Genomic DNA, 24,678 nt, shown 5'->3' on the forward strand with positions numbered 1-24,678 from the left:
CTATGAAAGTCCTACAACATGTGTCAATTTCTGCCCGTTGCCCTTTTTTTAAATAAACTTCCATCTCCACAGGAAACAAGTTAGGTTTAGGCATCAAAACTAATTTGTTAGGGTTTAGGTAAAGATCGTCCTTTGGGTTAAAATAACTTTGGAGTCGATGTTATTTTATGTGCGGAAATAAAGCGCCAATTAAATTGACCTTGACTTTTTGCTTTCCTCTTACTTCATGGTTAATGATCATGTGGATTGCATTACGTTTTGCGGAGTTTCGACGTGTTACAGTGCATTCACTTTTTTGCAGGGTTAGCTACGAATGTAAGAGAACAGCCTATCATATTACTTTATTCACATAATGTCATATATTTATTTTAGGTGGTAGTTGTTTTCAGTAGGAAAAGATTCCCATAGATAAGGGAATACTGTTAGACTTTGCCCTTGTTTTTCTCTTCCAGCTGACCTGTGAGGTTTGTTTACAACTAATATGACCGTGTTTCTTTCCACCTTAGATATCTTTTTAGTGATCAGAACCAAAGCTCTACAGATTGTATGGCACCAGATTGGATAGAAGTAACAGAGGATAGAAATGACCAGAACTTAGGTCTATTTGATTTGTTTTCATCCCCTGCTGCCCTTTAGCATCCTACCAGCCTCCTGAAACATGTAAAACATGTATACAAAACAAACAAAAAAAGGCATTAACTGCTGATTATTTCTCAAAGTAGCAATATGATGCACGCCATTGATCCAAAAAGCTACAGGACAAACCTGTGGAAACCTGGCTAAACTACAATTGAATTTAAATTGGCTGCTTTCCATGAGGCGATTCATCACATTCAGCGGAGCGTGGAGAAAACAGCAGAGTATTTGCAGCTCCGCTCCTGGCTTTAAGCCGATGCTGCTTATCCAATGCGAGCAGCAGAGGGGTTCATAACGAGACCACGGAAAGCTAACACACCTGTCTTGAAGACCTCGTAGCGAACAGAGAATCCCGCCCCGTGAGTCTCGTAGTCAGAGACGAACTTGATGAGGAGCTGGCTGCCGCTGGAGATGATGGGAGACGGTGCGATCTTCCCGCAGAACTTTCCCAACATGGGCGAGATCTCGTCACCGCCGTTGTAGACCTCCACGTAGTCGTACCTGAAGGAGGAGAGAGGAGAAACAGGTTTAGGCTGTTGCTAAAAACAGATCTTTGGATGAATGTGAGCTCATAATTATTATAATTTCATTTTTTAATGTGAGCACTGTTTTTTGTTCCTCCTTGAGTGTTTTACATGTCTTTGCCTGGATGCACACAGCTGTTGAACATCTGCACAAGTAATTGTTGTGTTTAAGACTAATTTATTTGTCCAAAAACTCAGAGGCGTTCCACTGGTTTTACACAAGAAAGATAATTTACTACAAATGTTTAAGAGGAGACAAACACATTCATTTCATTCACTGGTCAACTTTGAGATTCTGGGCTAGTTTGCTTCCTTAACATGTCTTCTTTCAGACTTCAGTTTTATAGTGATATCTATTAGTTCTTTGTTTTACCCCATTCACCATAGTGTCTTCAAAATACATTTCATTTTACAATACATATCTTTAAAGGCCAGTTTAACATCCCATAGTCCCTCAACTTTATGGAAGTACAACACTAACACTGCAGTACTTTGACTTCTTATTGTAACCATATAATCATGTAATCATTATTGTCAAAAGGCATACTAACAAAAACTGTCCCCATGTTGCAGATGCAGATTTTGACAAACTCTATTCTTGAGTGTGACCCCCCCAGTGCACTTTGTCACAGGCTGCTAGTGAAGCCTTAAAGACACACCCAAATGTGAAACCACAACACCAGATGCCATTTCTGTTTTTCTCAGACATGTTTTGGACACTGGGGGCTTCCGTATGTTGAGTGAACTGAGGTGTTTCCCCAAATACCAATCAACTCAGCTGATTGCCTTTGTTAGCAGGGTTTCGCCTTATCGTCTTTATATCTGATGCTGCTGTGGGTCCTTAAATCATGACAGCTTTTCTCAAATGAAGGATGGAAGATCAGCACATTTGAGCAGATAGAGCAGCTGTATGGTGAATTATTCAATGTATGTTGGGGGAACCATAACATCTGCTCTTCTACCTTCTTTTGCATGGTGAAAAGATCAATATTCTTAAGTCATATTATCTCAAGTACACTTAATGTCAAAGAACAAGATCTAAATATCAGAGTCGAGAAACGTTTGTGTGTCTCCAGATTGTGTTCACATTCAGGGAACATCATATTTGTTTCACAGAAGTAACACATCCAACCAGATGTTCTGTTCCATATATCCACTGGTCCACATCTGACGTCCTTTTTTGTTGCTTTTCACACTGATAAGAAAACAGTTCTGTCTCAACTGTGTGTGGGAAAATAAGAGAAAATAAATCAGATTTAGGTAGTGACGGGAGTTTGGACAGAAGCGACTCTTTCTTGGAGTGAAAAAGCGACAGCAGAGAGAGCGAGAGAGGCAGTGATGACAGAATTATGAAGCGCGGCGAGGTTTTGAGGATCCCACTGAGCGCACTGAGAGACTCCATCAGTCGCTGCTGTCTGTGCAGACCTCCCACCACCGCTGCAGCACCTCATCCGTCACCCGCCGACACCCCCGTCTGTCCACCCACTGTCCGCTTCACAACGTCTCAAGTGTGTGCACGTCTGTACTCGTATGCTCTGTACATGCTGTTTGGGTGCAACTTCTGTGAAACATGTGCTTTGTGTGTCGCTTCTGCAGACTCAGACTGTTCTCTAGCTGTACCTACGAAAAAATGAATGCATTGTAATTGGTAGATATCTGCAATATTAATCAAATCAAAATCGTATGTAATCCACATAATCATTAACCAGGAACTAATAACCAGCTTTAAGAGATCCAAACCATGATCTTTTTCTAAACCGAACCAAGTATTTGTTGTATTTCACAATATTTCAAAAAGGACATTTTTTGGGCTTTTCGCATGTCAATTTATGCAATGGCAGTTAGCGTTAGGCAACAAAACCACTTAATTACTTAATTAGGTTTAGGAAAAACATAATTGTTGGGCTTAAAATAAGAATGTTAACTAAGTAAATAACATAACCTAACATAAGTAGGGAAAGTAGTAAGTCAAAAACATCACTAAGGTAGTCTTTTTCACTTTTCATGCTTCATGTGGCTCTGAGCGCAGTCACATGTATGCCTTTATGTTGCAGTAAGGTCTAGACTATACATGCCGTAAATGACATGCTAAAAGCATGAATGCCGATGTTGTTGCATGATAAACGACTCCAGGAATTTTGGGCTTGGGCTGATATGTCTCAAACAGTCAACCCTCACATACTCATCCTTTTTCTTCTGTCATGATAATTGCAATAGGATGGGGTTGTCTGGACTTGGACAACCCACTTATCTTACGGTCTGTCTGTTTTCCCCTTCACACTGCAGGACTTGTTCAGACGTTCCACGTCACACAGACACAGACTCAGATTCCCCCTCTTGACCGCCACGAAAGGAAAAACCAAGTGGATGTAGTCTACGATGCCTCAGATATTAAGACTTTGGAACATCTCATGTCTATAAAAATCTTCCTAAAACTATTGCTACAGTCTTCATAGAGCCGTTTGAAAGTGTTTTGTTGCCATTCTTTTATGGTTATTTTCTCCTTGTTTGGACAGTTGCTTTCTATTATTGCCATACATTCTGTTTTTATAGGTATTATACAAACAAATCATATTATACAGAACATATTATGTGATAGTTTCTTCCTCTTGCAGCCAGCTGTGGAAACAACTCTGCCTGGCGAGTATGTAAAGCTGAAAGAGGTTCAGTTCAGAGAGCCTGGACCTTAGCAAGACAGAAAATCCATACCAGCTTCTGGGGCCACCGTGTTGAAGCTCACCTCTGACCTTTCCTGACAAGAGAACAGAGAGTTTTCCTAAGGAAGCCGGGGTAGAGTATCAAAATCTTCTCTCAACATGGCAGCTTGCTGATCAGCGGTAAAAGCTCTCAGGTGAGAATGTGTGGAATGTGTGTCTAATGAGACCTTTCCCTACAGAAATACACACTCAAAAAAACAGACCTCCTGACGTAACCAGATAAAGGACCCTGTTAGGGTGAATTGTTTTTGCTACAGCTGAACCAGACAGAAACACCTACAGTGTTCCCACACGGTGAGCGACTTCCTCGGTGGGTTCGGACCAAAGCTCAGACAGCCGTCTTGTCTCGGACTCAACGAATTCAGCTGTCGACTGCTGATGTCGCTCACGGTTAGCGTGCAGACAGACAGGTTGTTAGGTGGATGTTCTCAAAGAGTCCCTTCATGAGTTGACATGGGAAAAGTTTGCTTTTCTTCCTTTAAATCTCTCACAGACATCATGACTTAATGGTGTCTTTATGGCGTCCCTCTCTGCTGGACCCAAAGAAGATACAGAATTTCATAAAAATATCACAGGAAACGCAATGTGTTTGTCAGTGAGCTTGACAATGACCACATCAAAAATGCATCTACAAGAGAAGACAGCAAACTGTGCACACACTGCACAGCTATAATGTCAACGTAACTCGACTGTCTATACATATTGGTGTAAACTAACAATCTGCAAGTCATTTCCATAACTAGCCTGCATATTACTGCCACAACATCCTCTGAAAATATCAAATAAAATTAACAAACAACATCCCCGTCGTGTCATACAGTTATTCTGAGACAGGTCTGTTTACACTCATACACGTACCAGCAGCGCTGACAGCTCAGGGCATAAACAGTGCTTTTTTGATGTTTAAATCGAGGTATTTGAGCAGGAGGTGTAGAAAATCTGTTCTCTCTTCTCTCCTCGTCTCCGACTTGATTCTCCCTCTCAGTCTTATTCTCCATGTGTTCGCAGAAAGCTTTACATGCCCGTTGAGAAATGGACTTAAGTGCTCACTTGTGAAGTCTTAGAGCCGACGGTGATGTTTAGGTGATGGCATTTTTATTCCTAGCATGAAACTTCCACTTCTCTCCCCCTCCTCCTCATCCCTTTCTCCCTTGCCGCCATGTCTTACAGAGGCTCATAAAATAAGAGCCATAGGGAGAGAAAGAGAAAGATGGAGTGTGTGTGTGTGTGTGTGTGTGTGTCTGTCTGCATGCAGATGGCTGTGCACTCGCTCACTCAGTCACTGCAGCCAGTCCTGGAGGCGGTCGGTGTTTACCGAGACAGGCCCGTTTAATGAAGTGGGTCTGTGTCTTCACACTCTAGTTACGGAGAGTCGCTCAGTCTGCAGCCTCCCCTCTCTCCATCCCCTCACAACACTCATTAACCACACCAGGCTCATGCCCCTTCCAAATGCAGCTGTCCGTGGCAAATGCCTTGCTCAAGGGCGAAACAATCACCATTCCATCTTGGGGGCCTCCGACAGCAGATGTTTAAATTAACATTTTTATGCCGTTTACTTGCACTCTTGGCCACAGTGATGCACGGAGCAGTAAGAGCAAGTGGGCTAAATGTCAAACTTAATAAGCAACCGGTGGCAGGAAGTGCCAGGGAAGGTCAAGAGATGTATAAATTAATTGTAGTCGCTTGAAGGATTGTTGGTTAACCAAGAAATCTGGAAGAATAAATGTTGATGGAGGAACTCTATAACGGATACAAAACACAGCAAATCAATTCATTTATGGACCTTTTAAATTCCCAATTTCTACATAGTAATGTTCTTTACCCAAGGGTGCAATTTCATACAGCTCATGGATGGATGTGTGCCGCTCAGTTACAATTACACAATTAAATGTTATTTAAATCACTGAAATCTCACCAAACAGTAGCGCTGGACTGATATATGCTTATCTCCCGGTTTGATACCATCACAATATTTGGTTGCAGATTCAACATATATTGCAAATTGTAAGTATTGCGATTCAATATTACCGTTTATAGCAACTTTTTTTAACACTAGAACGTAGGAAAAAGTTGAATCATCCACTTCTAGGGACTTTCCAAATGAAAAATGTCCAAATTGATATGAAAACATATATAATGACGTGCAAATGAATTGCATGAACAAAAAATGATGTGGGAATACCCTTAACACACAGAAATAAAATAGATTGAAAATCAAATTTTAAAAAGAAACACATTAAGTTAGTGCAAAGCAATCTGACCAAGGCGATGTTACCAAAATGTATCACAAATGGGGGTGTGGAAGATTATATCTTTAAATAAATCAGATCCAGACGGAGAAGGGGAATTTTCTCACAGCCATGCATTCCTTTCCTGCCTCCTTCCCGAGCTACCGGAGTACCGAGCTACAAGCCAACGCCCTCACCCTGCTCTGTCAAACACTACGGCTTGTTAACATGCTTGCGGTGCCGTGCTGTGTTTTGTTGCGTTGCATTCCCCCCTCACGGCTAACTTCTCAACACACATCTGGAAGGTATCAATGGAGCATTTACGGGGTGCAGTTTGAGCTGTCGCTACGTTCACCTCCTGCAAAGTAAAGCTGAAGTTGGGAGTGACTCAGTGTTTCTGCAGAGCAGCGTCACACCTCTCTCAGTCTGTCGTGCTTTTATTCCATCCACGTTTTATTTCCCTTCATCTGGACCTGTCTGTGCAAACACTGTCTGCTCTCCAACTTCCCCTCCAGACATTAAAAGATTCCTCCAAAGAACTTCTCTGTAAACCATGTGGTTTTTTGAAAAAAAAAGAAAAATTCAGGAGTTTAAGGTGTGATCATATATATCGTAATGTCCTTTTTGGCATCCTCCAAGTTCGCCTTCATTCCCTAGAATAGCTTTAAACACGCTCCGGAAAAAGGTGTTAACTAGTTGCACTCAGTTGCTGACAGAAAGAGCAGTTGTGCCAATAACGCAGAGAGTGAACTGTTCAGTTTCAGAAGAACGGAATCATGCCCCTTCTCTTAAAATTAAAATGTAACAAGTAGTTTCAATCCCTGTGCATTGAGCCTACTGTGGGTAAACCGGAGAAAGACAATCTTTTTGTTTGGTATTGAGGATCTAACTTCGAAACCTGTTTATGTTTACAATAACTGAAATGCTGTCTGCTGTCAAACTGCATGGAAGCTGTTTAAGAATTCAGTAAATGTAATGTCACTTCGTCTTCAATTCACGGAAAAACAGCAAAATTTCAAATTGGTAAAAAAAATGCAGCAAACATGCCAACAGCAGCTCAGGGTGACCTCGTCTTCTGTGACTTCCTGTTTCCAGGTATATTTCATTTATGGTGTGAAAGCTCTTAAATGAGTGAACTCACAGTTTGCACGTGGAACAGTATAAATATACTACAGAAACATCACTTAAAGTTAATGTTTCTTTAGTTCTTATCCCACAAAGACATTCATAAAAAAGAAAAATTGTGTGTGTACAGTGAACATTTTACAGTGAGCCAATTCAATTCTACCTTCTGTCAATTGGGCGACCTCCACTAAGGTTAAAAGGTCAGCATATTACGGGTCAAAACATTATTCAGGTGGTCATTGGGTTCAACATTATCTGTAATATTGGAGTTAATAAGCTATTGAGTGCTTTTACCATATTGTCTTTTCAAGACTCGTCCATTTATCCTCTCTGAAAGAATTACACACACCGTCGTCCTTTTAGAAATCATAGGAGGTAGCTTTTATAATAACCACTAAATGTCTAATCCTTACAAAAAAAACACCATTCAAACCCTGAAATTGAATGGTTGACCAGAGTCCCAGAAATGTGACTGTGTGAGCAGATTTAAGTCCCCCCATTGTAAGTAATACAAGTCTACACACACACACACACACACACACACACACACACACACACACACACACACACACACACACACACACACACACACACACACACACACACACACACACACACACACACACACACACTCAAACTTACTGGAAAAGCCGTTGGCTACAATGTTCAGATTTTGTGATACACAAGTGGTTTCTGTGTTTTGGTGCCGATAATCTCAGCCTGACCAGTCGTTCTGAGCTCTGCTGGGAGGCTACAGATGGCACATGTGTGTGTGTGTGAGCAGAAAACACACTACGACGCCACCTGCCATCACACACACCAGTCCATCCCTCCCCGTTTCTCACCTCCCCCGTATTAACCAAAAAATCTACATCATCTCCCTCTGGCTGTCTTACTCACTCACACACACAAACACACACTCACAAACACACACTCACACACATAAATGTTTGAGTACAGCTCATATCGTCTCCCCACAAATAATACTCTTTGTCAGATTCCTGCTCACACAAACATTTGAATAACTACTCACTTTTATTATTCATAGAAGATACGAGTTGGTGCTTCTATGCTTGTGAGGACCTACTTTTCTGTAAATGTTAAGAGCCATCGAATGTTATGCAGCCCCTAGGGGTGGGATGCAACTGCTTCTCAAAGCACTATGGGATAGCAGGCGGTGGGGGATTGAGCTCAGAAACCAAAAAAAGAGAATGCTGTGAATGTGAATGTTGCAGATGAGGGTGAAAGTTAACTGGAAGTTTCTTATATATTCGCTAAAAACTTTCCACCTTTGTGTGACACTTGCCTTCATGCTTACAGGTACAAACAAATATGAAGTGCTGCTTGGCATAAAGTAATGTAAATGGTTTTAGAAGCTGGCAGGTTGCTTATTTACACAATGATTGCTAACGAGCAATACTAGCTAGGCTTGTGCAAACCTTTCTCCTCAAAACGAGGTTTATTTAATGCTAATTTGTTGCCTTGATTATGTTCACAAGCAACTTTTTGGTGAGTGACGTGTGTTACATTTTGGGATTTTGACACTGGATAGTGGGGTTAGCATCGCTTAGTTAAGGTTAGGGAATGATGGGCGCTTTGAATAAAGGTTAATAATCTAAAACACATTGTGTTCTATGCTTTAAGTCATTGCTGCAGTATTTAAACATCATCTTTCCCTTTAGTGCCTTAAAAAGTTAATTGATGTTTTAGTTGCTTCGAGTGGATTTTGCATCGCAAGAGGAAATATTGTAGGGGGAACAAAGAAATATATTTTTTTACTGATTTGTTTACCATCAACATCTTGTCAGCATTAACAGTAATAACATTTCTAATTATGTTATCCGTTCAATTAAAAATTATTGTCTGGGGGTCATTACATTTCCATTAAAACATATTTGCTTGGGCAAATTAGTGAGCTATGAATGTAATTTCAACAAGACACGGTTGGTTTGTGAGTGTTGTGGTTCCCAATGAGACAAGAATAAATACAATTTGTGTTCTGAATTTATTTACCATAGCCCAGTCCTTTCCCCTGACCTAAATCTAACGCTAAAACCAAATGTGAACCCTAAAATAGCCCTTTGTGTTAAATAGTCCTCACTCTCAACATCCAAACAATGGTCCCCACAATGATACAGTACAAAAGCACAAACACACACTCATTAATGATTACAGAGCTACTCATTCGAGCCATGAGCACTCATTAGAAGCCATTTTCTCTTACGCCACCCACACACATTTCATATTATGGCCTTGATGTTTATCAGAAGCAATAACAAACATCCAAACCTTGATAAAGTGATGCATTATTTGGTAAACCCCAGTATCTCCAGTGCGCTTCCATAAAATGGAGGAAATATTTTCAAGCAAATCCTATTAAAACGAGTAAAAGACACACAAATTCCCCCGTCTGCCCAACAAAAAATAAATTGGGCCAAGCAGCCAAAGTCTGAATATCCTCATCCTTCACCTCGGCCGTGCAGATACAAAGCCACGGATGCACAATCCTGCTGGGAAATTAAAATTGAGACAAAGAGGAGGTTGAATTTGTTCTCATTTAGGAACAGACAGAGATGAGAAGGAGAACACTATTACCCCACCTCTTTCTTAGACCGACTGTTTAGGGACCCTGAAGTATGAAATTAGATTTTGGAGGAAAATCAGTAGGGTTTAATGTGAAAAACATTGAGGAGAACGAACGTCAAAGTTGACATTTTGGGGAGCAGAGAAGTTTCTCCGAGGGTCAAAGTGTTGCAACTCTGTGTCTGAGCAAATGTTTTTGTATACAAAAACACAAAAAATCTATGTGTAACTGTGTCGTTTTACTTGAATATGAGTAAAAATTTAATCTGCTTAATAATATTTGTCACTTCATCCGGAGTCTGTCTGGTAAACTCTAGACTTAAACAAACCCAGAAGGGCCTTTCTGAATCTGATTTGAGAAAAAAAGCAGAAAGTCTCCGTCTGTACCTGAGAGATTTTTGGAGGAAAAAGGCCCTTTGTCAAGCGACACTCAATCAGCACCTCTCTGAAGTGAGTTAGGGGCAAAGCAATAAACACCGTGTCACTTCCACTGCACTTTGACATGCGTTGGCCCTCGACAAGTTCGTCTGCATTCACAGAGAGGCCATACGCTCGCCTCTCTTGTTCCCCCCCAAATAACCATGTGACATTAATTAGCTAGCTCTATTCAGACACACATGTAGAAAAGCCCTGCAGGGATTGCTTCGCTTTGGCAGTGAGAGAGTCTAGTTGACAGACAGACATGGAGGCAGATAGAAAAGATAAAGAGCAGTTGGAGGTTGTAAAAATTCCTTCATTTTAGAGAATGATGATATTAAGCAGAAATGCCTGCTGTTGTTGTAACTTAACGAGTTGCTTTTTGAGGAATAAACCGAGTTAAAAGAGGTTAAGCAATATTTGCCAAATGAGGTTTTGCAGTCACATAAACCAAAATGAGTCTTTTTTTCTTTGTGGATTGCTGATTTTGGAGCTACAGGCTAACACTTTAGCATCATGAGTAATAATAGGAAGCACTAACAACTGGATATTGCTGCAGCGTCTGAAACATATTTCAGTGTCATGTTAAAGATGAAATTAAATAATAAAATTTAATTCTGTATTACTTAAAGATCCCAATACAATTTTTTTAAAAATGCACTACTGTTTTGATTGTCGTGTTTTTTTTAGCGTAGCGCAAAGGCTCTAAGTGCATTTTGTTGTGCAACCCTGTGTTGCATAATGACAACAAATCATTCTTCCATCTTCCTTAATATTGCACTTTTACATTTTTACAACATTACTTTTTAGTGCGGGCATTTCAAATGAAGTCAGAAACTTGTGTATTTTACCATTTGAGGTGTTTATATTTTAGTACAGTATTTCTATTTAAACTTCTCTAGACTTCACAGAGGAATATTGTACTTTTTACCTTGTGTTTATCTGTGGTTACTAAGAACTTTAATAAATAGAAACGAGTCTACTAATTAATCTATCAAACACTATAAAAAGAAACCTCTTTTTTTAAAGCAAAGTGCTTCTTCCTGCTAATAAACAGCATGACTACATTACAGAAATGTCACTTGTAATTGAGAAATGCATCATTGTGCTACTACATTGGAAAGAGAACTAAACACTGCTTATGTACTCATTTTGGTGTGCACTATATTAAAGTGTTGGACTAGAATACCAGAGCCAGTGATGTTCCAGTGACACGCTGATGGTTCTGCTGTCAACACTTGACTAACACACCCATTTCCTGCGTTTCCTTCAGTCAGCAGTCTGGTTCAAAATAACTCAGAGCTCCTGACACAGATTTGGGTCAAGACACTGAATATGTTTATGTCTGTTACATCCATGTTTGAGCGTTTCTTTTTTGTTGTGTATGCATATCTGTGTGTGTGTTCCTCCCACACATTTTAATCTGTTTATCATCTGCCCACAAGATGTGTGTGTGTGTATCTTCTACATACATGTCTCAATGGGAGGTCACCCTGGGGCGTTTTCTACCCAGACAGTTACAACACATTCCTCTACAAGCTGTGAAAGAAAAAAGACTTGATTGTCCATGCTGCTAATGAACAGCCATATTGGCTCCAATGGGGGCGAGTTTCCCGTCGCGCATATTTAAAAAGGACAAAGCCTCCCAGGCCGACTCATCTTCGCAGGAGAAGGTCAAAACACAGTTTGGCCTCCTGACCAACCTCTGACCCTCGTATACCGGCGGTGAACTGTCCCAAGCGTGACATTGAGTTTTCACGGGTCTTTTTAAGTTCACAAGGAAGCCTTTTTGGGAATCAGATGAGTGAAGTGAAGTCATTTATATTTGGTGATTTACTACAATTCTTTTTTTTTTGGGACGTTCTCATTGCCAGGGCGTCGACGTCTGATACCCACGCACACGGCCCCCGTTAGCATCTGTATGAGCTGCACAAGACTTTAAAGTAACTACAATGCATACCCATCTCAACATTATTAGACTGTCAGAGAAAATGCTACGGCAGTCTGATGACAAAGACCAAAATAACCCACAAAGGGCAGGTCAAACACAGGACCTTCAACCAGGAGACTGGTGTTCAAGTCCCAGAGTGTTGTTGAGTTATTTTGAAGTGAGGTTAATGACGTTTTTACGTACTTATGCAACATTGTTTATGTACTTATTTTAAGCCCAACCATGATGTTTTTCCAAAACCTAACTAAGTAGTTTTGCGGCCTAAACCTAAGTGTTTTGTTTGAATTCACAACATTAACCAAGTAATTATAGCAACCATAGTAGAGTGTCATAGTTTGACGAGTCGGGCTACCCAGTGTTAGAAAGTAACGCCAAGGGGTCCTGACCAAACGTCAGTATGTGGCGAGTTGGGAGGAGAACGTGTTGCTCAAACACATGCAACTGAATTTTTACGCATTTCACAGAGAAAGAAAAGGCAAAGCCACATTTTCATTTTATTCTTATGTTTCAATAAATTTAGAGATATCTTAATCTCGTTAAAGTTCATGTAAAACCACTTTCACACCTGAGCCAATTGGACAGGTTTTTTCCTGGACCGGAGGCTGTTTTCCCTGAGAGCTTTGCTGAAGTGTAAAAGCTGCTGTAGCTCCAGAAAAACCGTCCAAAGTAGATTCCCATGGAGTCAAAAGCAAGAGAGAGCCAAGTACTTCACAAACCAGAAGTTGAACAACATCACTGGTGTCACTTTAGTGCCATTTGAATACATAAAAATACAGCAAGTATAAAAAAGCATTATCCTAAGGACACGCTTCACACTGAAAGTACACATCTGGTGAGCATCTGCATTGTTGTGACTTTCTTCTTTGAAGGTGTTGCTGTATTAGGACTTCGACATCGAGGCATTATTGATTACTTTAATGTGGGACCAAGACCGAAGTAACTTTGATAAAAAAAAGACTTTAAGTACGTATAAAGCCTGAAAACTCCTAAGACCTAAAGATTTAAAACAAGCCATGTCCAACCGTCATCACATTACATGATATCTATGCCTTGTTGGTTAATCCTCCAAACCCATTCATCCAATCAATCCTGCAATCCATCTGAGTACTTATCTCTGTCATGCTCACTGTACATCCAATGCTCCCAGTGGATTTAAATAGGTTAAGCAAATAAAAGCTGTGAGCAAAAATAGTCCAAAACAAGCTTTATCGTCACTTTTAAATCCAAATGTTTACTGTGAAAGATTTCCCCCCTGTTGTGCAAAAGAGTGTGTTTGTGTTGCTTTTGGGACATCTGGAGTGCATCAGTGAGTGAGTCCTGTAAATCCTGGGATTGCAGCTGTGCCTGACGTTGCTGACTGGGTTTCCCTCACCGCCCCCCCCCCCATTGCCGAACTCTCTCCTCGTTAATCTGCTCGTTAAGGATCTAATCTGACATGTGTTTTCATTTGTGTGTGTGAAAGTGTGAGTGTGTGTACATGTGCGACTCACTGATGGGAATCCACGATTGGTCTGATAACAATTAGAATTTACAGCAATTTTATAAGGTGTGCTCTTTAGCGTGCACTTTTTATTGCTTGTATATATATATAGACAGAGGGAGTATCTTTCCGTGTGCGTATTATTTATTCTGCCTTTGTATGTGTACATGTGTGTTCCATATGTGTGAGCTGATTCACGTGGGACCCAGAGTTTGGATCTGTTATTGTTTAGAAAAGCAAATCCAAACAATGTAGCGTTTCATAACAGAAACAATAGCCGGACTCAAAGTTCACCCTTCCTTCCGTTGGATAAATATTTGCTGCTGAGAGACGAGAGTCAGCTGGTGAAAGTCAGCCACTGTTTGAACTCTATTAACTAACTCGGATCTATTAACGGTGGAAACCAGAAATGATATTAATTGATAGATAAATTCTGCAACCATATCAATGAAAAGGAAAATGATAAATACAAAGTTGTAAGTTCAATTTGATGCTTTCAAACATTTTGATTGGCTTTTCTTTACTTTACATAAAAGAACACCCAACAGTTTTAATCAAACCTGCATGATCTTAGACGCACAGGCGTGTAATAGCAATCAAATACACCGTGCTCGACTTCACCACACCAAAGACTGTAAGAGCTTTGTGGTGGTTTGGTCAAGAGCAAGACCATACAAATTCCAGCTTTTTTTCCTAAATTTTGGTACAAAAGGGATCAAATGCAGCTATTGTTTGAATGCAAAAGTTTTGAAACTACTGGTTTATTTGGGTAATAACTTAAATGTAACGAGTATATATCAATAACCAGCTCTACTCATGGCTAAAATATGATACATATAATCTCATTAAATAGCTGGAGGAATTGCTCAATTGTACGTCAGGGAAGTTCAACACCTCTGGTTCAGGAGAAAAAAACTGTCTTATAAACTCACTATAACCCATTTGCCTGTAACAGACAAAGTAGGTGAACATAGTGGAGCGTTCAGCTCAAGACTCAGTTCATTCTCTTACAAGTCTTACACTAGTATGAAATGTTCCAAACAAGTCTTTGCTGATAATGTGGTTCGGATACAAACCGCTGTAAAGATTCACAATCATTTATCTAAATGGAGAAAAGTGAGACACCGAGCGAGCAGTGGAAAAAAAGAACGAAACACAACGAGTGCACATGGAGTTCAGAGAGTGTGAGGAGACTGCGAGAGGGAGAAAGTGATGGTGCAGGAGGTGACGGTCTGACAAAAGCGAACAGAACAGCCTGAGGGTGGAGGAGGAAGAGAGAGACAGCGAGAGGTCTGTCACGAGGTCAGGGTGAGATTGACCAAGCCGACCAGCCTGAAGCCCTTTATCTCCGAGTCTGTCTGTTCTCCTCTGCTCTCTCTTTCAACCTCTCTTCATCCATCTTTCCTCTACATCTGTCGCTTTTTTTCTTTTATTATTCCTTTAGTAATCCAAGCTCTGTGTAGATCACACTGAATGACCAAATTATGATTAAACTAATATCCTCTGTTTGAGTTTAAGCTCAGCAGGAGGGACTCCCAGACTGAGGCGACATTGCAACGTGGGGGAATTAAGTCATTTTGGAAAGCAAAGATGGCACGAGGAAAGGGAGTCGTATGTTTATCTGTAGATCTGTTAATCTCTGTTCTTCTACTCAAATCCTGTGAGTATTTTTAAGGCTTTTGCACAAATTGGTAATACCTCTAATTTTTTAACAACCACTGTGGAACCAAACCAAACTAAACAGAGCAGAAAAAGGGAAACGAATGGTCGTACGTTTTGTCTGTTCGTGAGAAATTACAAATGTTTTCAGTTTAATACGAAATTATAAAATGGGAGTGATATTACGTAGGACACTACAATTGCTCATTCAGACTTCAAACAAAACAAATAACCATCAGCCATTGACCTATTTCTCACGGCTGTTTTGTACTCCAAAGTAACAAATAGAAGAAACACATCGTTGCAAAACCCAGAACAAACAACCAAATTATTTTTGATGGCTCACGCCTTGACTTTCCTTGGGAGCGCGCCACGGGCTAACCGATCTGTGACAACAGCACATTTAGTCTTCCTGTTTTGTGCGGCGGCTTTGGTACTGAAAAATACAACCATCTGGAAGGGGTGCTTTTTATTTTCTTTGAAATTGGCAAAGTCAGACTGAATGCTGAGTAAAAGACCGCTGGTGAAATAATGCCTCGGCCCAAAGCCACATAAAGGCTGCGATTCATCAGAATATTCCTGCGGCACAAACACAAGACTAAACAACTCTGAGGGGCAGAGTTGCTAGATTTGCACTTTCACAAGAAGAGAAGATCAGGAATGAACTAGAAGCGGGAGTTTGTCCAAATGTATATCCATCCATGCAGAAGTCCATATTTCCATTCAACAATCCTTCCAGTCATCAGAATTGTACATCTGTTCTGCAGTTCTTACATCCATCATTCAACTACACGTCCATCCCTATCCATCAGCCTTAAAATACTATCCACCACTCTTTATATCGATTCGCCGCCAAATCAATTGAATTCATCCTTCATCCAGCAAGCCATCCAATTGTCCATCCATCCATCCATTCGTTGTTCCATCAGTCGCTCCATCAATCCATTCTCCTGAAATTCTTCCATCTATTAAAACGCTAATTTACGTACATCCATAGACAAGTATTTTGATTCATCCATCCTTTTATTCATTCATCTATTTGCAGATCCATCCATCCACAGCCTCTATCCAATTACTAATCCATCCATCCATTCATCCATCTATTGACCCACCTATAAATTCTGCCATCTATCCATTATCATCCACCAATCTATTGATCTATCCATTTTTTCCCCCATACCTTAACAGAGAATACTTTAAGAATGCTTAATTTATTCAAGCTTTAGTGAGAAGAGTGTTTTTAAAGGCAAAATCCCAAACTGACTTTGTAAACAACACAGCCCCCACACATACTCACCCAGACCCATGCAAAGGCCTTCCAAATGTCTGTTTGCAATCAACTCTAGGCTGTGGGATGTTGGTCTTGTGACTGTGTCTCTGCTTGAGGCAACATTTATTTTTGACTATTACTGGACTAACTTTGGTTGACTTCATTTCACCCCAGCATATCTGTTAAGTCCGTTGAATTCTGGATGAAAACATTCTTTGAAAAGGATGTTCAATCAGTTGTTGTTGCTCCAAAACCTCCCATAGGTGTTGGGTTGAGATCTGGTGACTGTGACAGCCATGGCAATTTCTTTTCATAGATGTTCCCTTGAGTGTTATGTTCTGTGTCCCTTTGTGTCCCCATGGGCACAACTATGCCCCAGAGCATGCATACTGTAGCTGTGTGTGCACCACAGAGTGCACATGAAGCTTACTACAAGTGACAGAAAGTTGGGTTTCTGTGTGTGTGTCTTGTATGTGTGAGGTGAGGACTGTGCCAGTACAGGCTCATGTGGGAGGAAACAGTTCAGCCAACTCCTAAAAAGATGTCCCAAATTATCCCGTCCACCGACGCATGTTCCTTGCCCGTGCCTCTGCTCTATTTTGCCGCTCTCCGCAGGGATTCGCTTTATCGGCCGCGCTATTTCAGACGTGGACGTGAGACAAGACTTGTTCTGGTGGCCCTCCAGATTGGCTACGGAGGCAGAGCCGATGGATGTCAGGGTGTCTGAACAAAAAGTGTTACTGGTTCTTGTGGAAAAACCAACGTCTGTTCACCGAGCGCAGATTGTGTCACTTTGGTGGAAGTAAAAGGTTGTGATTGGAATTATCACCCAGGCTGTCTGTTTTTACAGAAGCTTCGGAAGGCCTTGTGAACCACAAATTAATCCATTCAACCTCCAAGTCCATCTTGAAAGATGATTTTTTTTTTGACAACTGACTATTTTTAGTACAAAACTCCCCCAAAGTTTCCTCCTTCATGAATCACACCAGCAGAAGACATTTCCCTGGCTGACAAATATGTATTTTTTAAAGACGCTGTAATTAGGGATCATAATTACAAACCCTGGGTTATGAGGGTGCATCGGGAAGATATTTTGTCACACAGATGCCGGAAATGTAGCCTGCGTTTGTTTTTGGACGCCAGTGCTATGGCTCCTTTGTTTGGCTGCTTAACTGCAGACATGTTTCACAGCACTGGAACGTGTCTGTTCCATTTGGGTCCAGTAATTTAATTATGGGACTGGGAGAAATGGGCAAGCAGCGACAGGCTATCCGCGGGAGGAGGAGGGGGATTGTCATCCCAGCAATAAATTTCGATCGGGAGAGTATATTTGAATTAAAACTGTGGGATGGTAGAGTGTTATTGAAACTGTCCTGTAACCTAAAGGCCACTGGCTTGATTTCCCTGAAGACACTGAAATCCAACAAGCTCATAAGAGTAAATTGTGAACGGTATCTTTTACTATTTTCTGACATTCTACAGATGAAACACTTTTGTATTGATTAAAAGTCAAACCACTAAAAAAGTGTTGTTGCAGCTTTACTTTTGTTGCTAACCCTACATGTTTCACCACTTTCCAAAGTAAACTCATGTTTTTTGGTTGATTACACGTTTATTTAAAGTTGTTGAACCTCATTCTATATATAAGGGCTGCAATGAACAATGACGTTTAAAAAGCCCTTATACTTCGTGATAACTTGATTCATCAAATGTCAAACAAAATGTCAGAAAGTAGTAAAAAAATTCACATCAAAAACTTACAAACCCCAAAGTGACATCTCCAAATTGTTTAGTTTTGTCCCAACAACAGTCCAAAACCCAAAGATGTTCACTAAACAATGATGGAAAACAGGGAGATGCAGGAAATCATCACATATCAGAGGATGGAACCAGAGAATGCTTGGACATGTGGGCTTAATTAATGACCTAAACCATTAAGTAAATTGTTGCAGATTAACTTTCTGTGTATTGACAAATTGGTAAACTGTGAAGTCGTCCTGCCCTCATTTGATTCTTTAGGAACACATTTCCAGTACAACAGTCCTCTCTGCAGAGAAATCAGAGGTCAAGGGTCAGATCTGGAACTGGGAGCCAAGGTCTTGCTCATGGACACTTCAGCAGAGCAGATGCTGGTTGTCCCATGTCTCTCCGGTCTACCAGCAGAGCTTAGACTTCAAATTCATGGTAAAACATTATATTCTGTTTCCAATCACAGCCTCGCTGACTGCAGTACCATGCTTTGAAGCTGACGTTAAATAGTAAAATAACACTTCTTAATATCATCTTAGGAAATTTTTAAATGGGGCTGTGGTCTCGCCAAAGGCTCAAGGCCCCCCTCAATGGGCATATTTCGAACATTTGACTCGCTCCCAAAAACAACACTGCTCCTGCCAAGTCAGAGAGCTATGAGCTACACCCCATCCTCATCCAACATAAACTCACACAACAAATAATGAAACCAATCGAGCAAAACGGAGATCCCAAAGAAAACCTCCAAATGACATGAGAAGGTGGCTGCAGGGCGGATGAGGGCTGTTGAACGGTCACAGGTTTGAATCCTGCAGCTGACAATCTTAATGTGGAAATGTCTTTCTTGACTGCACGCTTACAGTCTCATCACATACAAAGAACTAGAAGAGCCTCTTTAGATGCATAAAAAGATACATTTTGACATCTTATGACCTAAAAACCTTCCTCTGGTTCTTTGTCAGATACAAGAAGCTTATCATCTCTCATACTGGATAAGAACATCACACTAAACAGACTAAATCTTAATATTTTACTTTACAACAACCATAATCTAGCACATTAACCTCTGGAATAGTCATTTAAGCAGGCAATAATACTCTGTTGGTGGTGATACTGCAGTGCCAACCACTGGCTAAAGTTTTACGACCAAGATTTATCGCATTTCATTAAGTACTTAAACAGCATCATTACATACTTATATTGCTCCCTGGGTTACCACAAAAAATAAGGTCATTGCAGAATGAGGTTTTCCCTGAAGAAAGCTCTCCTGAACGTTTGCTTACAACACTGAGGAAGGTGTGTTATCCCCTGAAAGACACACAATATCCACTATCTGTCCAGAGTGGCTCTAATGTCCTCGTGGTTTATTAGTCCCCTGGTGGTGCAACATGATCCAATAGTATTGGAGGACCCCATCTGTGAGTCGGCTCTGGACAGCCGGCCGTGATTTACACAGGAGCCGTTTATGGAGCTTTTAAAAAAGACAGAGGAGCCGACATAAAAACAGGCTTATTTATGGAAGGGAGCAACTCATGGGCTGTTGTGTGGATGCACACAATCGAGTGTGTGTCTCTGGGTCAGAATTGGGTGTTTGTGTGTGGGTGTGTGGAAGTGTTAGCATGGTTGCTTGTTTACAGGTTTAGTGGAATAACGCTCAGGAAAACACCATCAGACGTGTGTAGGAATGATTTGTGATGCACGTTTGAGTGTCTGTGTGGAAAATGGAATGTCTTGTAGGAGCGTTTCTTGAACCAAAAACTACCCATTTCTATGCCAGTGCAGAATCAGATACGCTAACAGGGCTGGGATATGTTTACTTTCATTATCGACTCAGCTGACCATTGTTATCTCCATCAATGAATGAAGTGATTGTCTATAAAATGTAAGAAAACAAACATAGATGCCACTTACAAGTTGCAGGCGCCCATAGTGATTAACTCAAATCACTTTTTTTGTTTGAAAAAAACAAATACAACAGGTTTAGTATGATAGAAGACAAAGTAATGGACAAAGTCTTCATATTTGACAAGCTTGAACAAGCGAATGTTTGTCAATTTGGGCCCAAAATGACGTAAACCATTATTCAAAGACCAACATGCTGCTAATTAATTTCCTGGCAATCAATTAATCAACTCACCAGTGGAACTACAATTGTAAATAGTAAATCGTGGCACTCAGTAGAGTGCAGATCTCCAATGGATGTGTCTCCAACTAACACTGCTGTTATGTTTGATTTAATTAATTAATAGCTCCCTGTCTAGACTGCAAGTGTATCAGATGCGTTTTTCCCCACACACAACAGATACACCCTCATTTCAGTAAGAGTGGTGAGTGAGGCGCCAACAGTCAATCAATGGCAGTGTCAAACAGGCAATAAAAGGTGTTATAAAAAAGAATAAATCACAGCCGGGAGGAGATATCCGTGAGCATGCAGCCATAAATGAGAACCCACATTGTATGCAGTTTGATGCATCAGCATGTGAGAATAGTCTTGGACAGACGAAGAGACGCACACAACAGAACTCATTATCTCCTGCCAGAGATAATAATAATCAAAATAATAATAAAGTTGGATGGACAAGCTCAGGTTGAGAAAAAACAGAACTTCTTCAGACGAATTCGTCAGCTCACGTTTGCGTCTCCTCAAACACCCTCAGACTCACACAGACCTGAGAGCAGCACTTCCAACTATTTTGCAAAAAAAATCTAATTAGATCCTTGAGGTTATATTTCTGCAAACAAAAGAGCCAGACAAACTCCACTCCTCCTTCAAACACAAACACTCTGTAAGCTCTGCCTCCAAATGAAAAGTAAACACCATTTCCCTACGAGCAAACTGAACTCCATCAATAAAAAGCTGCTGCATGCAGACTTTCTCTGGCTTTGTTCCCAATCTTAATCCCTGCCAGAAAAAAACACAAAACCAACCAGGCAGACACTAATACCGTAAGACAAACACCCTCCTCATCAAGTGTGAATTGCAAAACCCATTTCCTCTGAAGTCATTTTCAGAAACCTCATCTCATCCTTGTACCTCCAGCTCCCTGGGAGCAGATGCAGAAACTCCTTGACCAATAGGTGGCAGAGTTTCACACTGTATCTGGGCAGGGTTGAGGAGAGAGTGAAGGAGGGGTGGGAGAAGGAGAAGGAGAAGGAGAAGGAGAAGAGAGAGAGTGAGGGGTTGAACTCTTACTTGCAGTCTCTGTCCTCCAGATCAAAATGCGGATTGAAGTTGATGAGGATCTTCTGGCCCTGCTCCGGGGCTGTTATCACCCACACGCACTGCTGGGAGGGCGGGTACGCGCCTGGGTAGCCCGGGGAGGTCAGGTAGTCCGCGGCCTGGATCTCTATGTTCCCCCCACATTTATCTACGAGAGAAGGCAGAGAGTTGTGCAGTGAGTGGAGAGAGAGAGAGAGAGAAACTGACTTTGTTTCACTCAGGATGTTGACTGACAGCACATCTCAGTGTGGAGGATTAAACTGCATCAGCAAGGGAGTGAGGGTAGTCAGACCTCCAGCTGGATCATAATAAATCCATATATCCACCAGTAGAGCAAACAATATGTTGACAGGAAAGCATCCACACATTGAGACTATACATCCTCATCAGGAAAGCATCCACACATTGAGACTATACATCCTCATCAGGAAAGCATCCACACATTGAGACTATACATCCTCATCCTGGGGGATCCCATCAGCCCCAAGAAGGTGATAACCCTCCCAGGTCACACTCTTTATATTGTGTTTTTGAAAAGGTGAGGTATAAAGTGAGGTGTGCCTGCCATAAGCTGCTGCTCCTGCAAACAGGCAGCGTGATTACATTTCATCTTCTCAATGAATGATTAATGAAGTTGCTTGTGGCACACATCAGGCTTCAGTGGCACCGTGCGTAAAAGCTCCAGAAAATGCGTCGAAAATGTCTCATATTGTCATTACAATAAGGAAAACGTGTCATCTGTGATAAAACATCCTCAGTTTGGAGTGACTGTGAGATACGTTCTGCAGCTTTTGTCAAATATGTCTACAATAATCCGTTTTTGGTGCTTTTTTTGCATAATATCCCTAAATATTTGCATTAGGGTAATTGTGCTGCAAACAGTGTTGCGTCCCTGCAGAGGAGCTCTCAGAGGCAGAACAGGTGAGAGGCAACAATGGTGCACAATGATGCACAAATGGATCAATGCTGAAGCCCAACACATCCACACACACACACACACACCTACCCGTCTGAGCCAACGGAGACACCACGACGACTTGGGTGAAAAGGAACAATAGCAATCCACAACGCATCCTTAGACTGAACACAGACATTCTGTCAGAGGAATAAACACGTCTCCAAAAGAGAGAAGAATGAAGAATAGATTGTCTCAAAGTGAGAGATCAGCTTGTTGTAGGGTCCCCAGCATCCTCAGCACCAGATCCCCGAGTCTGCTGACAGGGAACAACTTGCCATCTCTTGGAAATTAAAAAAAGAAAAAAAAAAAGATAATAATCCAAAAGCAGAAAACAAGAAAAAGAATCAAAAAAAAAAAAAAAAAAAAAGGGAAAGATCCGTTCACCAGAAGTGGCAGCTGTGTGTGCTCTCGGTTCTTGTTTCAAACACCAAACAGGATGGAAGACTCCAAAGAGGGAAATGTGACCCAACAGAAAGATTCAATGAAAACCAGCCGGGAGGAACATCTGAGCTGCTCTCCAAGATCTGCGCTCCTTATGTCTCTCTTCTCTCTCTCTCTCTCTCTCTCTCTCTCTCTCTCTGTCTCTCTCTCTCTCTCTCTCTGTCTGTTCAGTCACAGCAGAAATGTCAGGAATACGAGTCGAACCGAGAAAGTAACAGAGGAATTTCCACTCCCCAAAATCACCAACCAACCAACCGAGAGACCGACCGACCGACTGACTGTGCGCAACAAGGAGCCGGAGCAGACTGACAACCCGGTGTCCTCTGTGAGCTCCCGACTCATGAGAGAGAAGGAGGGAGGGAGAGAGAGAGAGAGAGAGAGAGAGAGAGAGAGAGAGAGAGAGAGAGAGAGAGAGAGAGAGAGAGAGAGAGAGAGAGAGAGAGAGAGAGATAGAGAGAGAGAGAGAGAGAGAGAGAGAGAGAGAGAGAGAGAGAGAGAGAGAGACAGAGAGACAGAGAGAGAGAGAGAGAGAGAGAGAGAGAGAGACAGAGAGAGAGAGAGAGAGAGAGAGAGAGAGAGAGAGAGAGAGACAGAGAGAGAGAGAGAGAGAGAGAGAGAGACAGAGAGAGAGAGAGAGAGAGAGAGAGAGAGAGAGAGAGAGAGAGAGAGAGAGAGAGATAGAGAGAGAGAGACAGAGAGAGAGAGAGAGAGAGAGAGAGAGAGAGAGAGACAGAGAGAGAGAGACATAGAGAGAGACAGAGAGAGAGAGACAGAGAGAGAGAGAGAGAGAGAGAGAGAGAGAGAGAGAGAGAGAGAGAGAGAGAGAGAGAGAGACAGAGAGAGAGAGAGAGAGAGAGAGAGAGAGAGAGAGAGACAGAGAGAGAGAGAGACAGAGAGAGAGACATAGAGAGAGAGACAGAGAGAGAGAGAGAGAGAGAGAGACATAGAGAGAGAGAGAGAGAGAGAGAGAGAGAGAGAGAGAGAGAGAGAGAGAGAGAGAGACATAGAGAGAGACAGAGAGAGACAGAGAGAGAGACAGAGAGAGAGAGAGAGAGAGAGACATAGAGAGAGACAGAGAGAGAGAGACAGAGAGAGAGAGAGAGAGACAGAGAGAGAGAGACAGAGAGAGAGAGAGAGAGAGAGAGAGAGACAGAGAGAGAGAGAGAGAGAGAGACAGAGAGAGAGAGAGAGAGACAGAGAGAGAGACAGAGAGAGAGAGAGAGACAGAGAGAGAGACAGAGAGAGAGAGAGAGAGAGAGAGAGAGAGAGAGAGAGAGAGAGAGAGAGAGAGAGAGAGAGAGAGAGAGACATAGAGAGAGAGACAGAGAGAGAGACAGAGAGAGAGAGAGAGAGAGAGAGAGAGAGAGAGAGAGAGAGAGAGAGAGAGAGAGAGAGAGAGAGAGAGAGAGAGAGACAGAGAGAGAGAGAGAGAGAGAGAGGAACTGCGCACGCAGACTGTGTGGTGGAGGTGTGGGCAGTGTCCACCAAGCAAAGGATTCAATAGAGATCCATTCATTCTGTTTTTTGGGGTTTTATCTCCATGTGATAGTTTGTCAAACTGACTGAATGTGTTCATCAGACTGATTGTTCATCGTTTTCATTGTTTCCATGATGTAAATACAGAGAATTGGCGCAAATATTCATATTTGGAGGATCATTTTTTTCATAATTATTGCATTTTCGTTTGTGTATCCGTTTTACCAAATTATCCCTAAATGTG

The 24,678-nt window shown here is 41.5% G+C and overlaps 1 protein-coding gene across 1 annotated transcript in view; it reads right to left on the reverse strand.

The window, feature by feature from the left end:
* The window catches only part of LOC129088943 (neuropilin-1a-like), a 74,653-nt gene extending 51,860 nt beyond the window's left edge, over positions 1-22,793 (reverse strand). Inside the window, exons 1-3 of the mRNA XM_054596224.1 lie at positions 22,566-22,793; positions 21,533-21,707; positions 956-1,137 (exon numbers count right to left, since the gene is read on the reverse strand). Coding sequence (XP_054452199.1) covers positions 956-1,137; positions 21,533-21,707; positions 22,566-22,653 — 445 coding nt within the window. The 5' untranslated portion in view covers positions 22,654-22,793. The remainder of the gene's footprint in view (positions 1-955; positions 1,138-21,532; positions 21,708-22,565) is intronic.
* Between the last annotated feature and the right edge of the window lie 1,885 nt (positions 22,794-24,678).

Source organism: Anoplopoma fimbria, chromosome 3, assembly GCF_027596085.1.
Source record: "Anoplopoma fimbria isolate UVic2021 breed Golden Eagle Sablefish chromosome 3, Afim_UVic_2022, whole genome shotgun sequence".
In the NCBI taxonomy this organism is placed as follows: domain Eukaryota; kingdom Metazoa; phylum Chordata; class Actinopteri; order Perciformes; family Anoplopomatidae; genus Anoplopoma; species Anoplopoma fimbria.